We start from the raw sequence: 20,043 nt of genomic DNA, 5'->3' as shown, positions 1-20,043 counted from the left end.
ATAATATTGAAAATTGCTATTATGAAAAGTTGTTTGGAATTAAAAACTATATTCTAATATGCAATTACATCCTTCTAATTGAATTTTTTTTTGAAAAATTATGGATAACTAACATTATTTTCAGTTATTTCAATTCTGATAACTCTTTTATTATTAATTTTACGAAAAAAAGTTATTCTTAATAAAAAGTTCTGCATGGTCTGAAACCTAAAATACAACCGTCATATGTCAAATTTTATCAATTTTATACAAGTATGTCAAAAAATATGAATTTGGCTCAAGAGTAAAATACCTTTATTTTCACAATATCGAAAATTGTTATTATGAAAAGTTATTAAGAATTAAAAACCCTGTTTCAGTATGTAATTACATCCTTCTAATTGAAATATTTTGAACTATAAAGGTACTTAACTTTTGATCTAAATTTATCTTTTTTGACATACCTCGTATAAAATTTACATAAGATGGTTGTATTTTAGGTTTTACAGTATTTTAGACAATGCAGAACTTTTTATTAAGAATAACTTTTTGGTAAAGTTAATAAAAAAAAAGAGTTATTAGAATTAAAATTACTGAAAATAATGATAGTTATCCATAATTTTTCAAAAAAAAAAAATTCCAATTAGGATGTAATTGCATATTAGAATATAGTTTTTAATTCCAAACAACTTTTCATAATAGCAATTCTTAATATTGCGAAAAATAAAGCTACTTTACTCTTGAGTGAAATTCAAACTTTTTGACATACCTCGTATAATATTCATAAAATTTGATATCTGATGGTTGATTACTTAGGTTTTGGACCATGCAGAGCTTTTTATGAAGAATAACTTTTTTTCGTAAAATTAATAATAAAAAAGTTTTCCATATGGATACAACTTACAGGGACATACTGTATATTATACTAGTAACGTCATCCATCTGGGCGTGATGACGTAATCGATGATTTTTTAAATGAGAATATGGGTCGTGTGATAGCTTATTCGAAAAGTTATTCAATGCGCTATTCACTAGTATAATCATTAATATTATAAAGGGCGCCCAAAAAATTTTTTTCAATTAAATTAATCGAGACATTAGGAAGAATGTACATAATTTATTTAATTCGAAATACATTTTATATTTATATTACTGTTGTCCGAAAAGAGGAAAAAATGTTTATTTAATAAATAAATATTGTTTTTCGCTTAAATTCAATATTAAAGCTGCCACTCGCCTGCCTCTTAGCAGTTTAAATATTTAATTTAAGCGAGAAACAACGTCTATTTTTTAAATTAACATTTTTTTCTGTTGTCTGACAGCAGTAAAATGTATTTTGCATTAAATAAATTACACACATATATTCTTCTTTTGGTCTCAATTAATTTAATTAAAAAAAAATTTTTGGGCACCCTGTATAAATAATTATGTTAATGTTTATATTACTGAATAGAGAATTTAATAATCTTTCGAATGAGCTATCACACGACCCCTATTCTCATTAAAAAAATCATCGATTACGTCATCACGCCCAGATGGATGACGTCACTAGTATGATATATAGGTATGCCAAAAAATTATAATTTAAAAATAAAAATCGATCTGTTTCGGGATTTATCTCCAAAGTCGCCCATTCTCGAAAAAATGAATTTATTCTAACACAAACGTCCTCACTGTATAAACAAATAGAACAGTTTTTGAATTTCGTGTATAATAATTTCTCGAAAATTTTAAAAATATTTGGTTCATAAGTGTAGCTTGAGTCGCTATTTTCCTGTTATCCAATTATGTGTATAAATGTTTATTAGTATACCGAATGATGTTTGGCAAATAATACTGTTTTGAATACAGTTTACTTTTATATTAAATAAAACAAAAACAGAATACAATTATTAAAAAATAATCATAATGTATTTTGGGCTATGTTTAAATGCTAGTAAAACGAGATATGTACAGGGTGTTTCATTAATAATTATCCATATAGTAACTGGAGAAACCTTGGCACAAAATACGAAGATTTAACCTAAAACACTTAAATAAAATGTAATTCCTTACTGAGTTACAGGGTGTTTTATCTAAAAATTTAAAAACTATTTTTGCTCAGCATTTTAAAACTGTTAGACGGATCCTATTCATACTTGGCAGAAAGTGCGACTACTATACACCCTACTAAATTATGAAAAACAAACGTTTCTAGCTACTACCAGCGGCGTACGACAGGAGATAGTGAATGGTTGACCCTTCTCAAATTCTACGCCACTGGAGTAATTACTATTTTAGTGTCATTTTTAGATTCTCCAATACTTTCTACGTAAATAATATAATCGTTATTAGTAACGATAAAGTCATTAGTTTTCGAGATATTTGAAGTTAAATATGAAACGGCACAGTTATTTTAATTAATTATTTATGATATGATTCATATGATTAAAATTTAAAAATTATTTGTACCCAGTACTTTAAAACTATTTGGCGTATCCTTATCATACTTGGCAGAAATAGTGTAGGTACTGTACACCCTACTAAATTAAGATAAATAAACGTTTCTGGCTACTACCAGAGGCGTACGACAGGGGATAGTGGCTGGTTGGCCCTTCCCAAATTCTACGCCACTGAAGAAATTGCTATTTTAGTGTAATTTTTTGATTTTCCATTACTTTTTATGTAAATAGTATACTCTTCATTCGTAACGATAAAATGATTAGTTTTCGAGATATTTCAAATTAAAAGTGAAGCGTTACAATACATTAATCAAAATAGCCGTGTCGTTTCATTTTCAACTTAAAAAATCTCGAAAACTAATGACTTTATCGTTACGAATGAAGAGTATATTATTTTCATAGAAAGTATTGAAGAACCCAAAAATTGAACTAAAATAGCAATTCCGCCAGTGGCGTAGAATTTGGAAAGGGTCAACCATTCACTTTTCCCTGTCGTACGCATCTGGTAATAGCCAGTAAGGTTTGTTTAACATAATTAAGTAGTTTGTACAGTATCTATACTACCTGCCAAGTATGAAAAGGATACGTTGTAAAGTTTTAAAATGCTGAGCAAAAATAGTTTTTAAATTTTTAGATAAAACACCCTGTAACTCAGTAAGGAACAACATTTTATTTAAGTGTTTTAGGTTAAATCTTAGTATTTTGTGCTAAGGTTTCTCCAGTTACTATATGGACAATTATTAATGAAACACCCTGTATATGAAAATGTAAGACATCTACCAAGATGTACAGATGAGGATAATACCAGAATAAGAAGCAAATATCTTTTATTATCTCTAGAACAATTTAGCAATAGAGCAGGGTAGTAGTATTATTGTATACGAAGAAGATACTTTCTAGCTAGCTTAAGATTCCGAGCTAGCAGAATTAAGAAAAAAGTGAAATAACACAGTGTTCTACTAGGTGTATATGAATTTATTACCGCCCTAATAATTTTCACCCCAAAACCACCTTAATAGGAGCGATTCCGCTAGCTTCATATTCAAGCTACCAGAATTTAAAATAATTATTTTTTGAAATACCACTAGCGGAATCTAGTTTAAATTTAAATTATAAAGTAAGTGGTCTTCTCTTAAAATTCTGATTAATTCCACCTTTTATATTTCAAATATACAGGGTAGCGAGAAAGTATGGAATCACGATAATTTCTCGGAAACCGCTAAAACGATTTTTATAGATTTTGGTGGATAAGGGTCTTTTAATGCGGCCGATATTATACTGGTAATTACATTGTTGTCAAATTTTCCGTTTTTCTGTAAATCTAATGAACTTTCTTATTTTAAATAGAACACCCTCTATATTTTTTACGTTTTGAAGTCCTTAAGAAATACTCATTATTTACCATGTTATATTCCCTATACCTAATTGCCGTAGCTTCGGAGTTATTACTACATTTATTAAAAAAAATTTTAAACAAATTATAAATATTAATTTTTTCGGTCTGAGTAGACATTATTTTAGGTTCCTTGGATCATTGGGAACAAAAAAGGAATTTCATAATTTTCTTCTAAAGTTAATCGTTTCCGAGTTATAAACAATTTAAAACTGAAAGAAATCGAAAACTGACGATTCTCTAGGTTCAAAAACACAAGTAAAAATATTATTTTTAAAACTGCGAAGAGCCTAAATTTAAGTACAAACCTTATTGTATCAGATACCGACAAGTGATTTGGTCTTATTTCATTTTAAAACATTGTTTTTTTAGTTGTTAATGCAGCCCGATCGCCCGTCCTCTCATATGCGCTTCAAAAAACAATGTTTGGGAATAAAACGTGGCAAAAATTCTCATAGGTAGCTGATAGAAGAAAGTTTGAACTTCAATTTAGGTACCTCGTAATTTCAAAAATTAATTTTTTTCTTGTGTTTTTGAACCTTGAAAATCGTCATTTTTCAATTTTTTTCAGTTTTAAATTGTTTATAACTCGAAAACAGAACTTTACAAGAAAATTACAAAAAACCTATTTTGTTCCCAATGATCTAAAGAACCTAAAATTAATGTCTACCCGGGCAAAAAAAATTAATTTTTATAATTTATTTAAATTTTTTTTATAAATGTAGCAATAACTCCGAAATTACGGCATTTAGGTATAGGGAATATAACATGAAAAATAATCACTATTTCAGGGTGTTCCATTTAAAATAACAAAGTTCATTAGATTTCCAGAAAAACGAAATATTTGACAAAAATGTAATTAGCAGTATAATATCGGCCGCATTACCCACCAAAATTTATAAAAATCGTTCTAGCGGCTTCCGAGAAATTACCGTGTTTCCACGGTAATTTCTATAAATGTACTAATAACTCCGAAATTACGGCATTTAGGTATAGGGAATATAACATGAAAAATAATCACTATTTCGTAAGGACTTCAAAACGTAAAAAATATACAAGGTGTTCCATTTAAAATAACAAAGTTCATTAGATTTCCAGAAAAACGAAATATTTGACAACAATGTAATTAGCACTATAATATCGGCCGCATTAAAAGACCCTTACCCACCAAAATCTATAAAAATAATCGGTCTAGCGGTTTCCGAGAAATTACCGTGTTTCCATACATTCTCGCTACCCTGTATACAATTTCAAATATACCTATACACCTGAAATATGACGTGCAACGAAAGTTTCGCATGTATGTAGTATATTTTGTATACATATAGTAAGATCGATATAAATATACATTTATACATGATGGTATTGATATTAATTGTGATATTATATTATGATCCACAATTCACGAATTCTTCTTGAGATATATTAGTGAGACAAAATAGAATAAAGAAGAACGATTTATTTTTCTGTTAAAATAACCAGAAAAAGATAATTTAATAAATTACTAATGTTAAATAATTCATCCGCAAGAATAATTTCGGAGCTCTATCATGCCTTATTTCAGGGACAATTTAAATTCAGTAGTGATTTTAATCACTAAGCCAGCGTTATCAAATGAGAACGTCAGTTAAACTAATACCCTCTACTGACATCCGTTATGTTTGTAAAACCCAAAATTAATTTCTATAGATCAATGGAAGTGCTTCTCAAATTTTGTGACAATGTAAATCGGGGAATTAAGGTTAAATGTTATTTAGGTTAATTTCTGATAAACCTACGGAGTCAGTACTCCCGATCTGCTCCTTGTTAATCAGATTCTTGTCCACAATTATATACATGTACAGAGAGGGCAAAAATTAGCAAATAAATTGATTTTTTCTACAACCACTATTCAAAATGCACTTTTCGGCACAGTTTTATGTTAAGAAACTTGACATTTTCTCACAGTATATGATATATGACATTAGTGTGCAAAAAAGTGACGTTTCTGTGCCGGAAAGTTCTTTTCTGTACAGTACCATTACATTCCACAAAAAATATAATTATAACATGTTTTGATGAAAATGTTTTATTTGAGATATTAGATTTGATAGTACTTTTCAAAAAATAACCGATTTAACTACATCTCATGTCCGAGAAATCTAGAAAATTCGCTAATTTAACACAATATTTTTTAACTTTAAATTTAGTATTCTACAAATGACTACCTCATTCTGAGTAACTTTATATCTTCTGTTTACATCTGTGGTTAAAGTGTAGAGTGTAGACAAATATATCACCTGTAAGACAGTTATTATACTTAATTATCGTATAGAAATTAAATTATGAATGTTGCAACTGTTTTATTTTACAATTTTATTCTTAATAAACCTTTTATAATTATCAATTAGCCAAAAAGGATTTAGCAACCTCAGCAAGATACGTCGAATGAAGTAGGTATAATTGGAAATCTGCGTCTGCATAAATGTGACATTATTTTATAATAATTATTTAAAATAGTTTAAATTCAAACAAATTAAGGCAGTTCATTAATTTTTTAACTGATTTCTGTTTGTTTACGTATAAGGAATTTAAATTGATTAGCATTAACTAAATACAGTTTAAAATTTATAATTTATTATTATAATAAATCTTCGTTTGGAAATTGTGATTTTTATTTTTAGCAAAAACTGTGGTTGTAGAAAAAGTATAGCATGTAACACGTGCAGAAAGGTAATTTCTCACTCGTTTGAATTGCGGCACTCGCTTGCGCTCGTACCGCAACTTTTCATACTCGTGAGAAATTAGTACCTTTCTGCACTTGTTGCACAATATACTCTTTTCGTGAACTGGCGATTTTGGAAACAAGTTCCGAAACACATCGATTTTTAGTTTTAAATTAGGATTCTTTTTGGCATTTTATCATACTAGTTACGTTATCCATCTGCAAGTGATGACGTAAACGATGATTTTTTAAAACGAGAATAGGGGTCGCACGCTAACTCATTTAAAATATTGTTCAATGGTATATTCAGTAATATAAACCTTATAAAGAGACTTTAAAAACTACAGACCACCTATCTCACTACTCTCACAAATATACAAACTCTTTATTAGAATAATAATTATAAAAAATTATGTTTAGCCTTTGTAGGCTATGAAAAAGCGTTCGATAGTGTCGAGATATGGGCGATAGAACAAGTTTAGATAACAGCAGAATATAGGGCTTTTCATCGATTGTCATTTGTTTCGAGCTTCCGTCATATGTTGTACAATATGTGGATAATATTAATATACACGGATTATACGACATATTTATGACAGAAGCTATAATATATATAAAATATATACATAATATTAATTAAATTTATTAAGTTAGTAGGATAAAATTATTATATTCTCTATTAAAATATTTAATTATATATAATTCTATTATTAACAATAAAATATATAATTAAAATTAAAAACAAATATAAATAAATAAATAATAATAAATAAATCATTTAAATTTATTTATTATTAATAAGATTAATTTTTATATAATATAGAAATATTTTATATAAGCTCGAAACAAATGACTGTGAATGAAAAGCCCTATACTCCAGGTACAGACAACTCTTACATAACATCTATAAAACAGCAACTATGACAGTCGAATGGGAAAATAAAACAAACAAAACTAATCCCATAGCAATCCGCAGAGGCGTAAGACAAGGAGATGTAATATCCCCAAACCTCTTCACCTTAGCTTTGGAAGACGTCTTTAAAGAACTGGAATGGGAAGACATGGGTATCAACATAATCGGAAAGAAACTCAATCACCTCAGATATTGCGATGATGTTGTTCTTATTACAACCAACCAAGAAGAACTAGGCACAATGTTGACTCAACTAGCACAAGCATCAGAGAAGATAGGATTAAAAATGAACATGAGTAAAACAAAAATCATGATAGAATAAATATAAATAACGTAAATATTGAGGTTGTTGACGAATATATACACACCCCCAAACTTATATGGAATCACCATGTATTTCAAAGTAATATTTATTTCTTTTGAAAAAACTTGTTATTGTTGCGAAGAATAAAGGTTTTTATTAAAAATAAACAAATATATAAAACAATCGGATAGTACAGCTCGGTACGGCATATTGCTTGAGTTGCAAATTGAACGAAAATAAATAAACTAACTTTTGAGTCCAAAAACGAAAATAAGCCTCATGCCTCAAGCCTCATAAGGTTGTAGAACTTACAACGAGGAAAGATTATTGGTCTTGTGAAGAAAGTAATGATCTCAGAGGGACGTAGCTGTAGAGCTAGGCGTAATACAGGGCGTTCTGTCCAAAACCTATGCTAGTTAACAGGAACTAGGAAAGCTCAAAAATAAAGCAAGGAAAAGTCGCCAAAAGTAATAACGGCTCTCCACGTTCGTTTAATTGTCCAATTAGCTGGAAGACACCCAACCATTTCTCACCTGCATCTCCAAAGGCAGCTTTTGGAAGCTACAGGTGTAACTATTTCAGTTAAAACGATAAGAAGAAGAGTTCGTACCAAGAAGTATACAGCAGGAGACAATTATGGGTTCCCGAGTTATCCAGGCAGCACAAGATTGATCGCCTAAATTGGTGTCTTCACCACCAAAACTGGAACATTTTGAATTGACAAAATGTGCTATTTTCAAAAAAAGTCAGGATTTGTGTAAAATCAGATGACCCACGAAATCGTATACTTAGAGATCGATGAAGACAAGCAAGAACGAAAACTGTCAGATCTGTTCACAAATATACAAAGGGAAGTGTAATGTTCTGGAGAGGAATTGTGACCCGTAAAAAAACTCCTTTAATTTTCATCCAATCAACTTTAACTGCTCACAGGTATGTTGATAACCTGTAGTCAGGCTCTGGAGAGGTGCAACAGGAGAAAATTTAATTTTATTGCAAGATAATGAACCTCTACATACCATTAGAGTGACTACAGACATTGAAGCAGAAGGTATCCCTTGTTTGGAGTGGCCTGCTTGCTCACCCGAGCTTAATCCTATAGAGTATTTGTGGGACATGCTTAAAAGAAAAATTAGAACTCGCCGTGATAATCCACAAAACACCGCACGGCTAGTACAAGCTGCTCTTAAAGGATGGAGCAACCTTCCACAACAAAATGTTGATAATTTGATTAGGAGCGCGCCCACGCAAACTGAAGCTTGCATAAGGACTAGAGGTGATAACACTGACTACCACAAAATAAAAAAAAAATAAAAACAATTTAAACATTATTCGTTTTACATTGAGATTTTGTATGATATTCACTTTAAAACTACTACTTTCAATTTGTTTGTTATATACTTTATTGTTTTATTTAATTGTTATGTATTTGTTATTTAATTGCTTTAAAATAAATATTGTTTGACTTCGTGTGTTCGTTTTTTAAACTTCGCACGAACTACTAAGAAATATCAGATGATTCCATATAAGTTTGGGTGTGTGTATACCTGGGTCAAATAATCAAAGCTAATAAAGAGAACCAAACAATTGAAGTACAAACAAGAATCAGATTGGCGTGGGCAGCGTTTGGAGAGTTAAGATGGCTACTAAAAAAAAACACAAAGATACAACAGTACCTAAAAACCCGTGTATTTGATTAGTGCATCCTCCCTGTTCTGACGTATGGCCCAGAAACATAGACATTAACAAAGGCCAACATAAACAAAATAGAAATAACTCAGAGAAAAATGGAAAGATCCATATTGGGAATAAAACTGCAAGACAGAAAACCAAACAAATGGAAGGGAGAAAAAACAAAAGTAAAAAATGTAACTGAACATAATATAACAGGGTTAAAGTGGCGATGTTTTCAGTAGGTACCATACAGAGTCACCAACTCAGCATTACCGCGCTTTCTCCACTCTCCTGTCAATTCATCTCTTTGAGGGCCAAATATCATTCTGAGAACATTCCTTTCAAATACCAGCAGCTTATTTATTTCCCGTTGATGGAGTCCATGTTTCACTTAATTTTAGATTTTCTTTTTAGCAGCTTAGATCTTAATAATGATGATAGGGACTATTATGCTATATTCTCCGCAGCTTATGCACCTATTTTTCTATGAGGTTGTCATCTGTGATTACCACCCCTTACTGTCCAGGACCTTATCGATGTCTTGGACATTATAAATTTTATACAGATGATATTTCCTGTTTTAATACACATAAAACAGACCTTTTAGCAATGTTTGTATCAGCTGCAATTTACCTTAAATTAATTTGAGGATTCTGTCCCATACTTAATAATAATTTAGATAATTTGTAGACTGAAAAGAGACTCATTTCTACGTCCTCTTCTGGACAATCTCTATTTCCTTCGGTTTCCATGCCCATTTTATTCACATGAGTTGGGACGAAATGCTGACCAAAAGCTACAATCCTCCAGAGTTCTCAAAGTCATTTGAGGTGCGGCTGCCTAGTGATGCTCCGATTGAAGATGGCGTATGTGTATTTTCTGCTTGTACGTCTGTATGTGTATAAGTTGGTGTTTCATGTCTCAGATTGGTTGTGGCAAGGATGAGAACTGGCTCTGACAGTCTATCAGAGCACACTCTCAGACCGACACGAATACCCACTCATTAATCTAAATTATTTTCACAAAGTATTTGGAAAAGCATATTTTGCATAAAATTATTTTATTTCGCTATTTGACCTAATAAATTTATAAATAGAAGCGACAGATCTTTTACGCTAAGTATTTTTTCATGTTCATACTACAATTTAGTAAGAGAAGTATTCGGTAAATGAATTGATTTGGTATATTGGGGATGACTAGACAGGAGGGCCTCGGTCGGTAAAAGGGTATTAGCTTAATGCCTGATATAATGTGCAATTTTGAGAGTTGGCATGCACAGTCAAACGTACAAATTGGCCGGCTCTATAAACCTGGGTTAATAAAACCGGATTGGAGGTTTAATGTTACCGAATTAATGGCCAAACGTTATATAAATCTCTGTAATTGCTGAAATAAATATGAACGTATTGCCCTTTGGTGGTGATATGAAAATCTCAAAATCAATAGTGGCAAATACGGAGATTAAGCACATAAAAATAAACTCGTAATATACAGTATACAATCTTCTTAATAAGATTACATTAGTTTACTGCAAATAAGATTACATTAGTTTACTGCAAATAAGATTACATTAGTTTACTGCAAAGTGAAATATTTGTTAAGGGGAAAGGTGCAAAATGCAAAATTTTGTCACGTGTCTAAATTTTCAATATGTTTTAAATGTACTCATTGGTACGTGTATACTTTTATGTATACATGTGTATTTAAATGTAATGGTTGGTGCAACATATTTTAAAATAAATGGACAATCCAAATCAAAAAATCAAACGTTTATTTGTTGGTGCAACTGGACTTACAAAAACAACAAAAACTCGTTCTTACCGCAATATTAATATTGAACATTTTGAATAAAAGTAATGATCACAACAATAAATTCGAAACCAATCGACGAAAACAACTGAAGAAAAATAATATACAGAGTGTAACAAAAAAGCAGATCATAAATGAAGTTACATATTTTGGGACCAAACATAGTTCGATTGAATCTAACTTACCTTAGTACAAACGTGCACATAAATAAAGTTACAGCCCTTTGAAGATACAAAATGAAAAGAGATTTTTCCCAATATATCGAAAACTATTAGAGATTTGTTATTGAAAATGGATGTGTGCCATTCTTATGGCAGGAAAATCCTAACAAAACAACAGTGACATTTGTGCACTCCATAAAAATTTTATGGGGGTTTTGCTCCCTTAACCCCCTCCCACCAATATTTGTGTACGTTCTAATTAAATTATTATTGTGGTAACATTAGTTAATCACAATGTTTTTAAAACTGTATTGCCTCTTAGTCCTTTTTCTATTCGCCAGTTTTTATCGAGATATTTTGAACAGTTACAAATTTTGTAAAATCCAACACATATTAGAATATGTGGGTAAGATTATACAGTGTGTCCGCGTAACTTGGAGCCAAATGGGAAACTTTTTTATTATCAATTTTACGAAAAAAACTTATTCTTCATAAAGTGCTCTGCATGGTCTAAAACCTAAGATTTAATCTTCAGATATCAAATTTTATCAACAGTATACGAGGTATGTCAAAAAATATGAATTTCACGAGGAAAGTACCATTATATTTCACAATATCGAAAATTGTTATTAAGAAAAGTTGTTTAGAATTAAAAATTATGTTATAATATGCAATTACATTTTTTTAATTGAAAAAAAAATTGAATATTTTTTTAATTACGGATACCCAACATCATTTTTATTACGATAACTCCGTTATTATTAATTTTACGAACAAAAGTTATTGTTTATAAAAAGGTCTGCATAGTCTAACAACTAAGATGCAATTATAAGATATCAAATTTTATCAATTTTATACGAGGTATGTCAAAAAATATGAATTTCGCTCAAGAGTACAGAATCTTTATTTTTCAATTAGAAGGATGTAATTGCAGATTGAAACACAGTTTTCAATTACGAATAACTTTTTAAAATAACAATTTTCAATATTGTGAAAAATAAAGGTAGTTTACTCTTGAGCGAAATTCATATTTTTTGACATACCTCGTATAAAATTGATAAAATTTGATATCTTATAATTGAATCTTAGTTGTTATATTATGTAGACCCTTTTATGAAGAATAACTTTTTTTCGTAAAATTAATAATACCTGAGTTATCGTAATGAAGATTATGTTGGGTATCCGCAATTTAAAAAAAAATCAAATACCTTTTTTTTCAATTAGAAGGATGTAATTACATATTAAAACATAATTTTTAATTCCAAACAAATTTTCTTTCCAACTATATTCGATATTGTGAAATATAAAGGTACTTTCCTCTTGAGCGAAATTTATATTTTTTGACATACCTCGTATACTGTTGATAAAATTTTATATCTGATAATTGAATCTTAGGTTCTAGACCATGCAGAGCAGTTTATAAAGAATAACTTTTTTTCGTAAAATTGATAATAAAAAAGTTTCCCATATGGTTCCAAGTTACGCAGACACACTGTAGAATATTATTTTCACAGTATTATTACCAGGTTTCTATAATCTTACTAAACCATTTAAAACTATGTGTTGGATTTTACAAATGTTCAAAATATCTCGATAACAACTGGATTGTCGAAAAAGTACTATGAGGCCAAAAAGTCTATGTGACGCACTCTACTTTTTTTAAACTGAACAAATCAACCCCAAAAGGGTTGAAACCACCCCCATCCCAACTAATAATATAAAATTCGGAATCTATACTTAGTTTTATTATAAAAACATACGTGTCGTATGTACCATAATTTTTGAAAAAAATTTAAAAATCCCCTATAGTGTTGAAACCACCCCGAAGCTAGCCAATGATAGAAAATTTGGAATCTATTTATATTTAGTTTTACTATAAAAGCATGTGTCGCATTTATTTTTAAGAAAAACTTCATAAATCACCCCTCTAGGGTTGAAACGACCTAACCCAGTTAATTATTTAAAATTCGGGATCTGTAGATGAAATCACCCTGAAACCAGTCAAACAGTAGAAAATTCAGGATCAAGTTTACTGTGAAAGTATAATATGTGTACGGTGTAACACCTGCCGACATAGGGGAGATGTCACCTGGTGATGTGTCCGCCTTCCTGGAAATGGCAGGATGGATAATGAACTAAGGACGACAACTCCCTGGGAGGATGCACAATGGATCAATTGTGGCCTATGTGCTGTGGGACTTGACTCATCCTCCCTACTCTACCGATACAGATGTATACGGTATACCACAAGCTTATCACTCGCGTCATGATTTTTGAATGACGCCAAATACGAATTTAGTATTTGTCGTTAAATTTCCATACCAACCCATAACAAGTATTAACTGCAAAAAGAACATCAATTTTCGTTGGTAAGAACCGGAGGTATTGCGCCTTTTATAAATGTGTAGTTGTGAATTAAGTTTTTGATAATAAAATCTAGAGGGTAAGAATCGCTTTACTTTTAAACCCTTCACTTTTGGCGCATCATGGATGGCTCATTTTTACAAGAATCGTTTTGATTTTTTGTTTGTATAAACTTTATCTTTCAGTCGTTTCAATGTTTCTTTTCAAATTTTCTAATGTTTATAAAGTATATTGTATTGTATTTGTATATTATATACAGGGTGTTTGGTAAAAATGGGCCATAGCTTAACCTTAGATTCCTGAGCTTAAAATAGGTCGATTTAAGCTAACTTACCTTAGTACGAAAGTTGATAATAACCGAAATACAGGGTGTCAAAGTTAAACTTTTATTTTATTTATTCTTGAATATTTCCTGACAGGCATGGGATACCAACACGAAATTTGGTAGGTTGGGGTTTTTTGGGACGAGAAATCTAAATTCGACACCAAAAATGATGTATTACCCAGAGGGCACCACATACGTCTTTCAGCGCTCATTTAATTCGTTCAAATTTTTTATTCCCCACTCTACATACTTTTTGAAGTAAAACTTTTATTCTCTTAATATTTTTACTTAAAAAAGGTATACTACATTCATCTCGATAAACTCAACTGTTTTCGAGATAAACGCATTTTAATTCTGAGGTGCAACATAATTTTTTGCATAGTATCATTGTAGTTACACCCGAAAAATAAACTTGACACCATAATAATTGTGCAAGTTCTCATATTTATGTCATTGCATTGCATATCCCATTTAAAGGAATTTGCAATACGTTTTTGGTAATTATTATGGTTTTAAGTTTATTTTTCGGGTGTAAGTACAATGATATTATGCTAAAAAATTATGTTGCATCGCAGTTTAAACTGCGTTTATCTCGAAAACGGTTGAGTTTAGCGAGATGAATGTAGTATACCATTTTTAAGTAAAAATATTAAGAGAATAAAAGTTTTAATTCAAAATGTATATAGAGTGGGTAGTAAAAAAAATAGAACGTATTAAATGAGTGCTGAAAGGCGTTTGTGGCGCCCTCTGGGTAATAAATCATGTTTGGTAGCGAATTTAGATTTCTCGTCCAAAAATCCCCCGCCTACCAAATTTCGTGTGATTATCCCATGTTTCGCAGAAAATATTCAAGAATCGATAAAATAAAAGTTTAACTTTGACACCCTGTATTTCGGTTATTATCAAATTTCGTTCTAAGGTAAGTTAGCTTACATCGACATATTTTAAGCTCAGGAATCTAAGGTCCTATGGCCCATTCTTTACCAAACACACTGTATATTATAATATGTACTTAACTTTATTAAGGCATCCTGCCAGTACATTTTCTTTTTGTACTTTACTTCTCACTTCTTGGTCCAGGTCTCCGTAGCTGGACAATGTAATTCCAAGGTACTTTATTTCCATTACTTGTTCAATACTGATGCCATCAATTTCTATTTTACATTTGATGGTTCTTTATTGATTACTATTGTTTAAATTTTCTAAGATGAAATTGTCATATAAATTCTTTTGCTCTTGGTTAAAACTGTGGATTAATACTTGCAGACTATATTCATCTTGTACTATCACTATTGCGTCGTCTAGGTAATAGTACCCCCAGGTCTTAAACTCAACACCTGAGGCCTTATGTTTCTCAACAGGGGAATATGCTTGTCCCGTTTGGGGTAGATCTAGACACGTCCGTCCAACAAGCCACCAAGGCGTTAAATGAAACATGTAGAATAATTACCGGTTGTATGAAGCCTACCCCTCTGCCCCTACTGTACCGGGCAGCTGGATTCGCATCACCAGACGACCGTAGATGTGCCTCACAATATGTGGAGAAGTTCAGGTAAACTTTCGATGAAAGGCACCAATTATACGGGTTTAACGAACCGCCAGGAACCAGCCGACTTAAATCAAGGAAAAGGTTTATGAAAAATGTCAGCGTCGAACCACCCGAACTGTTCCCCCTTCATCTAGAACGACCTAGAGGAATGAACCTGGACTGGAGAACCTGGCGGACACTCAACCGCATACGTACAGGTGTTGCCCCTGTAAAACAGAACCTTATTAAATGGAGCATCAAGACAGATAACGACGCACTTTGCGAATGTGGGGAAATACAGAACGTGGACCACCTGAGAGTATGCAGACTTTGCCCATCACAGTGCACCCTCGATGATTTATGGCTCACAAATACAAAGGGTGTAGACGTAGCCCGATACTGGGCAGAAAAACTATAGTCGGATCCAGACACGAAAAAGTAAAAAGTAAAGTGCGTAACTGAGCATTTTTACTTCTTTGTTTCACATTATGTATCCTCTGCGTCTATTACGTCGTCTACGTAACAGAGTATTTTTACTTCTTTGTTTCCCATTCCGTATCCTCTTCCTTTGTTGACGCTTTGGATAATTTCATCCATGATTAAATTGAAGAGCGTAGGGCTCAATGAATCTCCCTGTCTTAATTCAATACTAGAAGAACAATATAAAAACTAGAATCACCACAACTATCAAACAAAATATACTGAGATATTCTGGACATATAACTAGAAGGAGGAAAGGCATGGAACAAATGATAGTTGAAGGCACCGTAGCGGGTAAAATATCTATAGGAATATCTCCAACACGATAGACAGACCCAATAAAAAACAAGACTGGTTACTCATTCTTCGAAGCAAAAGAAAACGCACAGAAGCATAATGATTGTACAGAAACAGTCAAAAAAATTACATGATAACACTACATCCTTACGAATGAGAAAATATAGAGGAGGAGGAGCAGTTACTCGGATTACATTTAGAAACTATCATTTCACAAAAAAATAACCTTGTTTGTTGCTTAAATTTAATTAAAGTGAATTATGTTACACTCATGGACAAAAATATTGCTTATTTTAAAATTAACATATGAAATGAAATATTTGTGCTGCCCCCAGTGTCACAGAAATATATGATTTCTTCTCCGAATGCGATGTTTTAAAGTATCTTATAAATGGTACAATCGGATTTAAATTTGATAATAATATGGGCTATATATTATGGTGGCCAATATAATTTTTAAATTGAATCTCATCAAGGCAAGTATTCACTATTCTACCGACATACATGAAGATCTCCGTTTAGGTGCATTAACACGAATTCGTTATCCGATATGGCTAGCAAATTGCAAACATGATCTTCTAAAATATTTTTAGTGTACATGTCAGCTGTCATTCATCCAATAACCTCCAAAAGTTCGGTATCTCCTTTCCAAGAAATACCACTCCATAGCACTATGCCCCCACCATCAAAATTAACGCTCTGTATGAAGGTACATCTGGCACACCGTTCATCATTTGAAAGTAATATTGACAAAACTTCGTCTACAGAAGAGTTGGTGAGCAGTATGCCAGTTGTAACCTAATACAGAGCGTTAGTTTTGGTGGTGGCGGCATATTGCTACGGAACGGTAATGCTTTGAAAGGATATACCGAACACGTGGAGGTGGGTAGGCGAATGCCAACTGACGTGTACGTTGAAAACATTTTAGGAGATTATGGTTTGCTATTTGCAAGTCACATTCGATATGACATATTGGTGCTTATGCACATCTTTATGTCGCTAGAACAGTGAATACTAACCTGGATGAGATTCAATTTAAAAATTATATTGGCCAGCATATAGCCCAGATCAGATTTAAATCCGATTATAGCATTTATATGACAGTTTAAACCATCACATTCGAAAAAAAAATCCTATGATACTGGGGGGCTAAAGATAGCAGCACAAAAAATATCATTTCACATGCATATGCAATATTTTTGTACGTGAGTATATTATATAGAAAACACTTTGATGATATTTAATAAATATTTTTAATTAATAATCTTGTAATCTCACCTTTTTTGTTTTGTCGTCTTAAAGTTGAAGGAGCCCTGATAATGGTTGGTTTGACTACGTAAGTAATACTCCGTTTGTGACTTAATCCTGTTTTTTTCTGTCTAACTGGTTTTCTTTTTGGCACTGGTGAAACTCCTGGAGGCACATAGGGATTGTCACTTTTAGAGCTATCACTGACCAAAAGACTAATTGTCGATTTATCAGACACTGGAGATCCACAAGCAAAATTTTCGTATTCATCATTAGTCAAAGTTAAACGGGATATGTTACAGCTTAATTCGTCTGATAAATATTCATAGTCACCCGTAAGGCTTTCGTATAGCCCCTCATCAGTACTATAAGTACTTCGACTAACGTAAATGGAATTATCCAAAGGTGTCCAGTTACGTATTTCACTGAGACCGTATTTAAATGATGACTTCCGATTTATGCAACTTTTCCTTTTTTCCGGAGGAACGAAAATCATCGGGTCCAATTTTAAAGAACGTAAAGATTTGGAAGGTCTACTAACCATCACTTGGTATAAATCACTTCTTACCGAACCACTCTCTTTAACACTCTTCTTCTTTTTATTTTTCTTCCTACCACTATGTTTTCTTGTCACTGAACTTCGTTTTGTATCTACTACTAAAGCACCACTTGTTCGTTTAAAGTAACCATCCCTACTGACAGATAATTTTGGCTTCGGCCTCTTTTTTCTAAAAAGTCCCCGAGATGGCGGCGAAGCAAAGTTTGAGTGAAAATCGTTTAATTTCGGAGCCGATATCGAGAATGAAAAGCCAGAATCCTTACTAGAAAATAAACCTGTTGAAGCAGTTGTGTTACTCGTTGACGATAATGTTCTTCCCACTGGGGGAGTAGGTTTCTTCTGTAACCTATTAATCACAATGGGGTCGTCTCTTAAGTCCTTAAGTGCACTATCTAACGAATGATGAGCTGGAGCAGGAGGGCCTGTAGACTTTGGTAATTCTAAACTTCGTGGAGCCATGCCAGTAGGAGCATCTATCCATATTCGTCCTAAACTTATTGATAAGGAACACATTTCTTCAGCACCAGAATCAGGCAAAAGAGGTAAAGGGGATTGCCTGGATCTTCTTCTAACTAAAGGTGATTTTTTTAATTCGGTACTATCGCCCCAAGGAAACATCTCCACTGCAGAATCATTGCTCTCTTTTCTCTGCAAACTGGGACTCCTTTGTTTGGATTTTCTTTTTTGTATTGGAGATTTTTTTATCAAAACAGGTGATGAAGATAATTGTCGAATAACAGGTGGAGGAACAATTTCATCAGAAGCTGGTACGTATATTATGGTTCTTTCTGAACCCTTAATACCCGTAGAATTTGAAGATTCAGTTTTTCTGATCCCCCTCAGCCATTGTCCATAGGCGATAACGCTTTGACCTGGCCCGCTCTTACTTTGCTCTAATTTGTACTTATTATTGCACTTTACCTCATTCTTGATAGTTAAATCATTAGTGGCCACGGCTACATCTCTCTTCTCCACTTGCACAGAACCTGGAGTCTCTTTCGCAGTTTCTAAAATTTCTTCTTCTTCGGTAACAGTTTGCGTTGAAACTTCTAACTTATGTACATGTTTCTTTTTTCCGCGATCTAAGTAACTTCTACGAATTGATATTCTTTTAAAAGATTCACTTCGTTTGAAAGATGATTCTTTTTCTTTCTTTTTACGACCTCCGCCGACAAGTCGGCGAAGGTTTTCGAATGTTATCGGCTTCATAGCACTCTAGGAACTAGGTATCGAGTTGCATTTGTTGCCTCACACCTCTTCTCCAGACTGCCATTGCCAATTTTTGCTCTGTCTTTTGGTTGATCATAGCGGTCGTGGTACTGTCGGATTTGGTGGGTACCTAAGAAATACCTGTAATTAGTTTTATAATTAAAAACTGTATAACTCTGAGGATCTCTGCCTGTACAATTTGTATCAGTTTCTTATTTAAACTATTTTTTTTACATATCAATAAGTACTTAATATAAGATTTTCATGAATAATCGACTGTACATTACTATAGTATATTACTATAGTATAAATATATACAGGGTGTTTGATAAAGAATGGGCCATAGCTTAACCTTAGATTCCTGAGGTTAAAATAGGTTGAATTAATCTAACTTACCTTAGTACAAAAGTTGATAATAACCGAAATACAGGGTGTCAAAGGTAAACTTTTATTTTATTTATTTTTGAATATTTCCTGACAGGCATGGGACAACAACACGAAATTTGCTAAGTGGTGGTTCTGGTATTGTACAATCTACTAAATTATGTTAAACAAACGTTTCTGGCTACTACCAGAGGCGTACGACGGAGGAACGTGAATGGTTAACCCTTCCCAAATTCTATGCCACTGGCGGAATTGCTATTTTAGTGCAATT

The 20,043-nt window shown here is 32.2% G+C and overlaps 1 protein-coding gene across 1 annotated transcript in view; it reads right to left on the bottom strand.

Annotated features, from left to right (window-relative positions):
* Positions 1-20,043, bottom strand: part of LOC114342607 (disco-interacting protein 2) — a 1,011,532-nt gene that overhangs the window by 823,827 nt on the left and 167,662 nt on the right. The window contains exon 2 of the mRNA XM_050658584.1: positions 17,651-19,518. Within this exon, the coding sequence (XP_050514541.1) occupies positions 17,651-19,388 (1,738 nt within the window). The 5' untranslated portion in view covers positions 19,389-19,518. The remainder of the gene's footprint in view (positions 1-17,650; positions 19,519-20,043) is intronic.

The sequence above is a fragment of the Diabrotica virgifera genome, chromosome 8, assembly GCF_917563875.1.
Source record: "Diabrotica virgifera virgifera chromosome 8, PGI_DIABVI_V3a".
Lineage (NCBI taxonomy): Eukaryota > Metazoa > Arthropoda > Insecta > Coleoptera > Chrysomelidae > Diabrotica > Diabrotica virgifera.
This window is presented reverse-complemented; position numbering and strand designations above follow the sequence as displayed.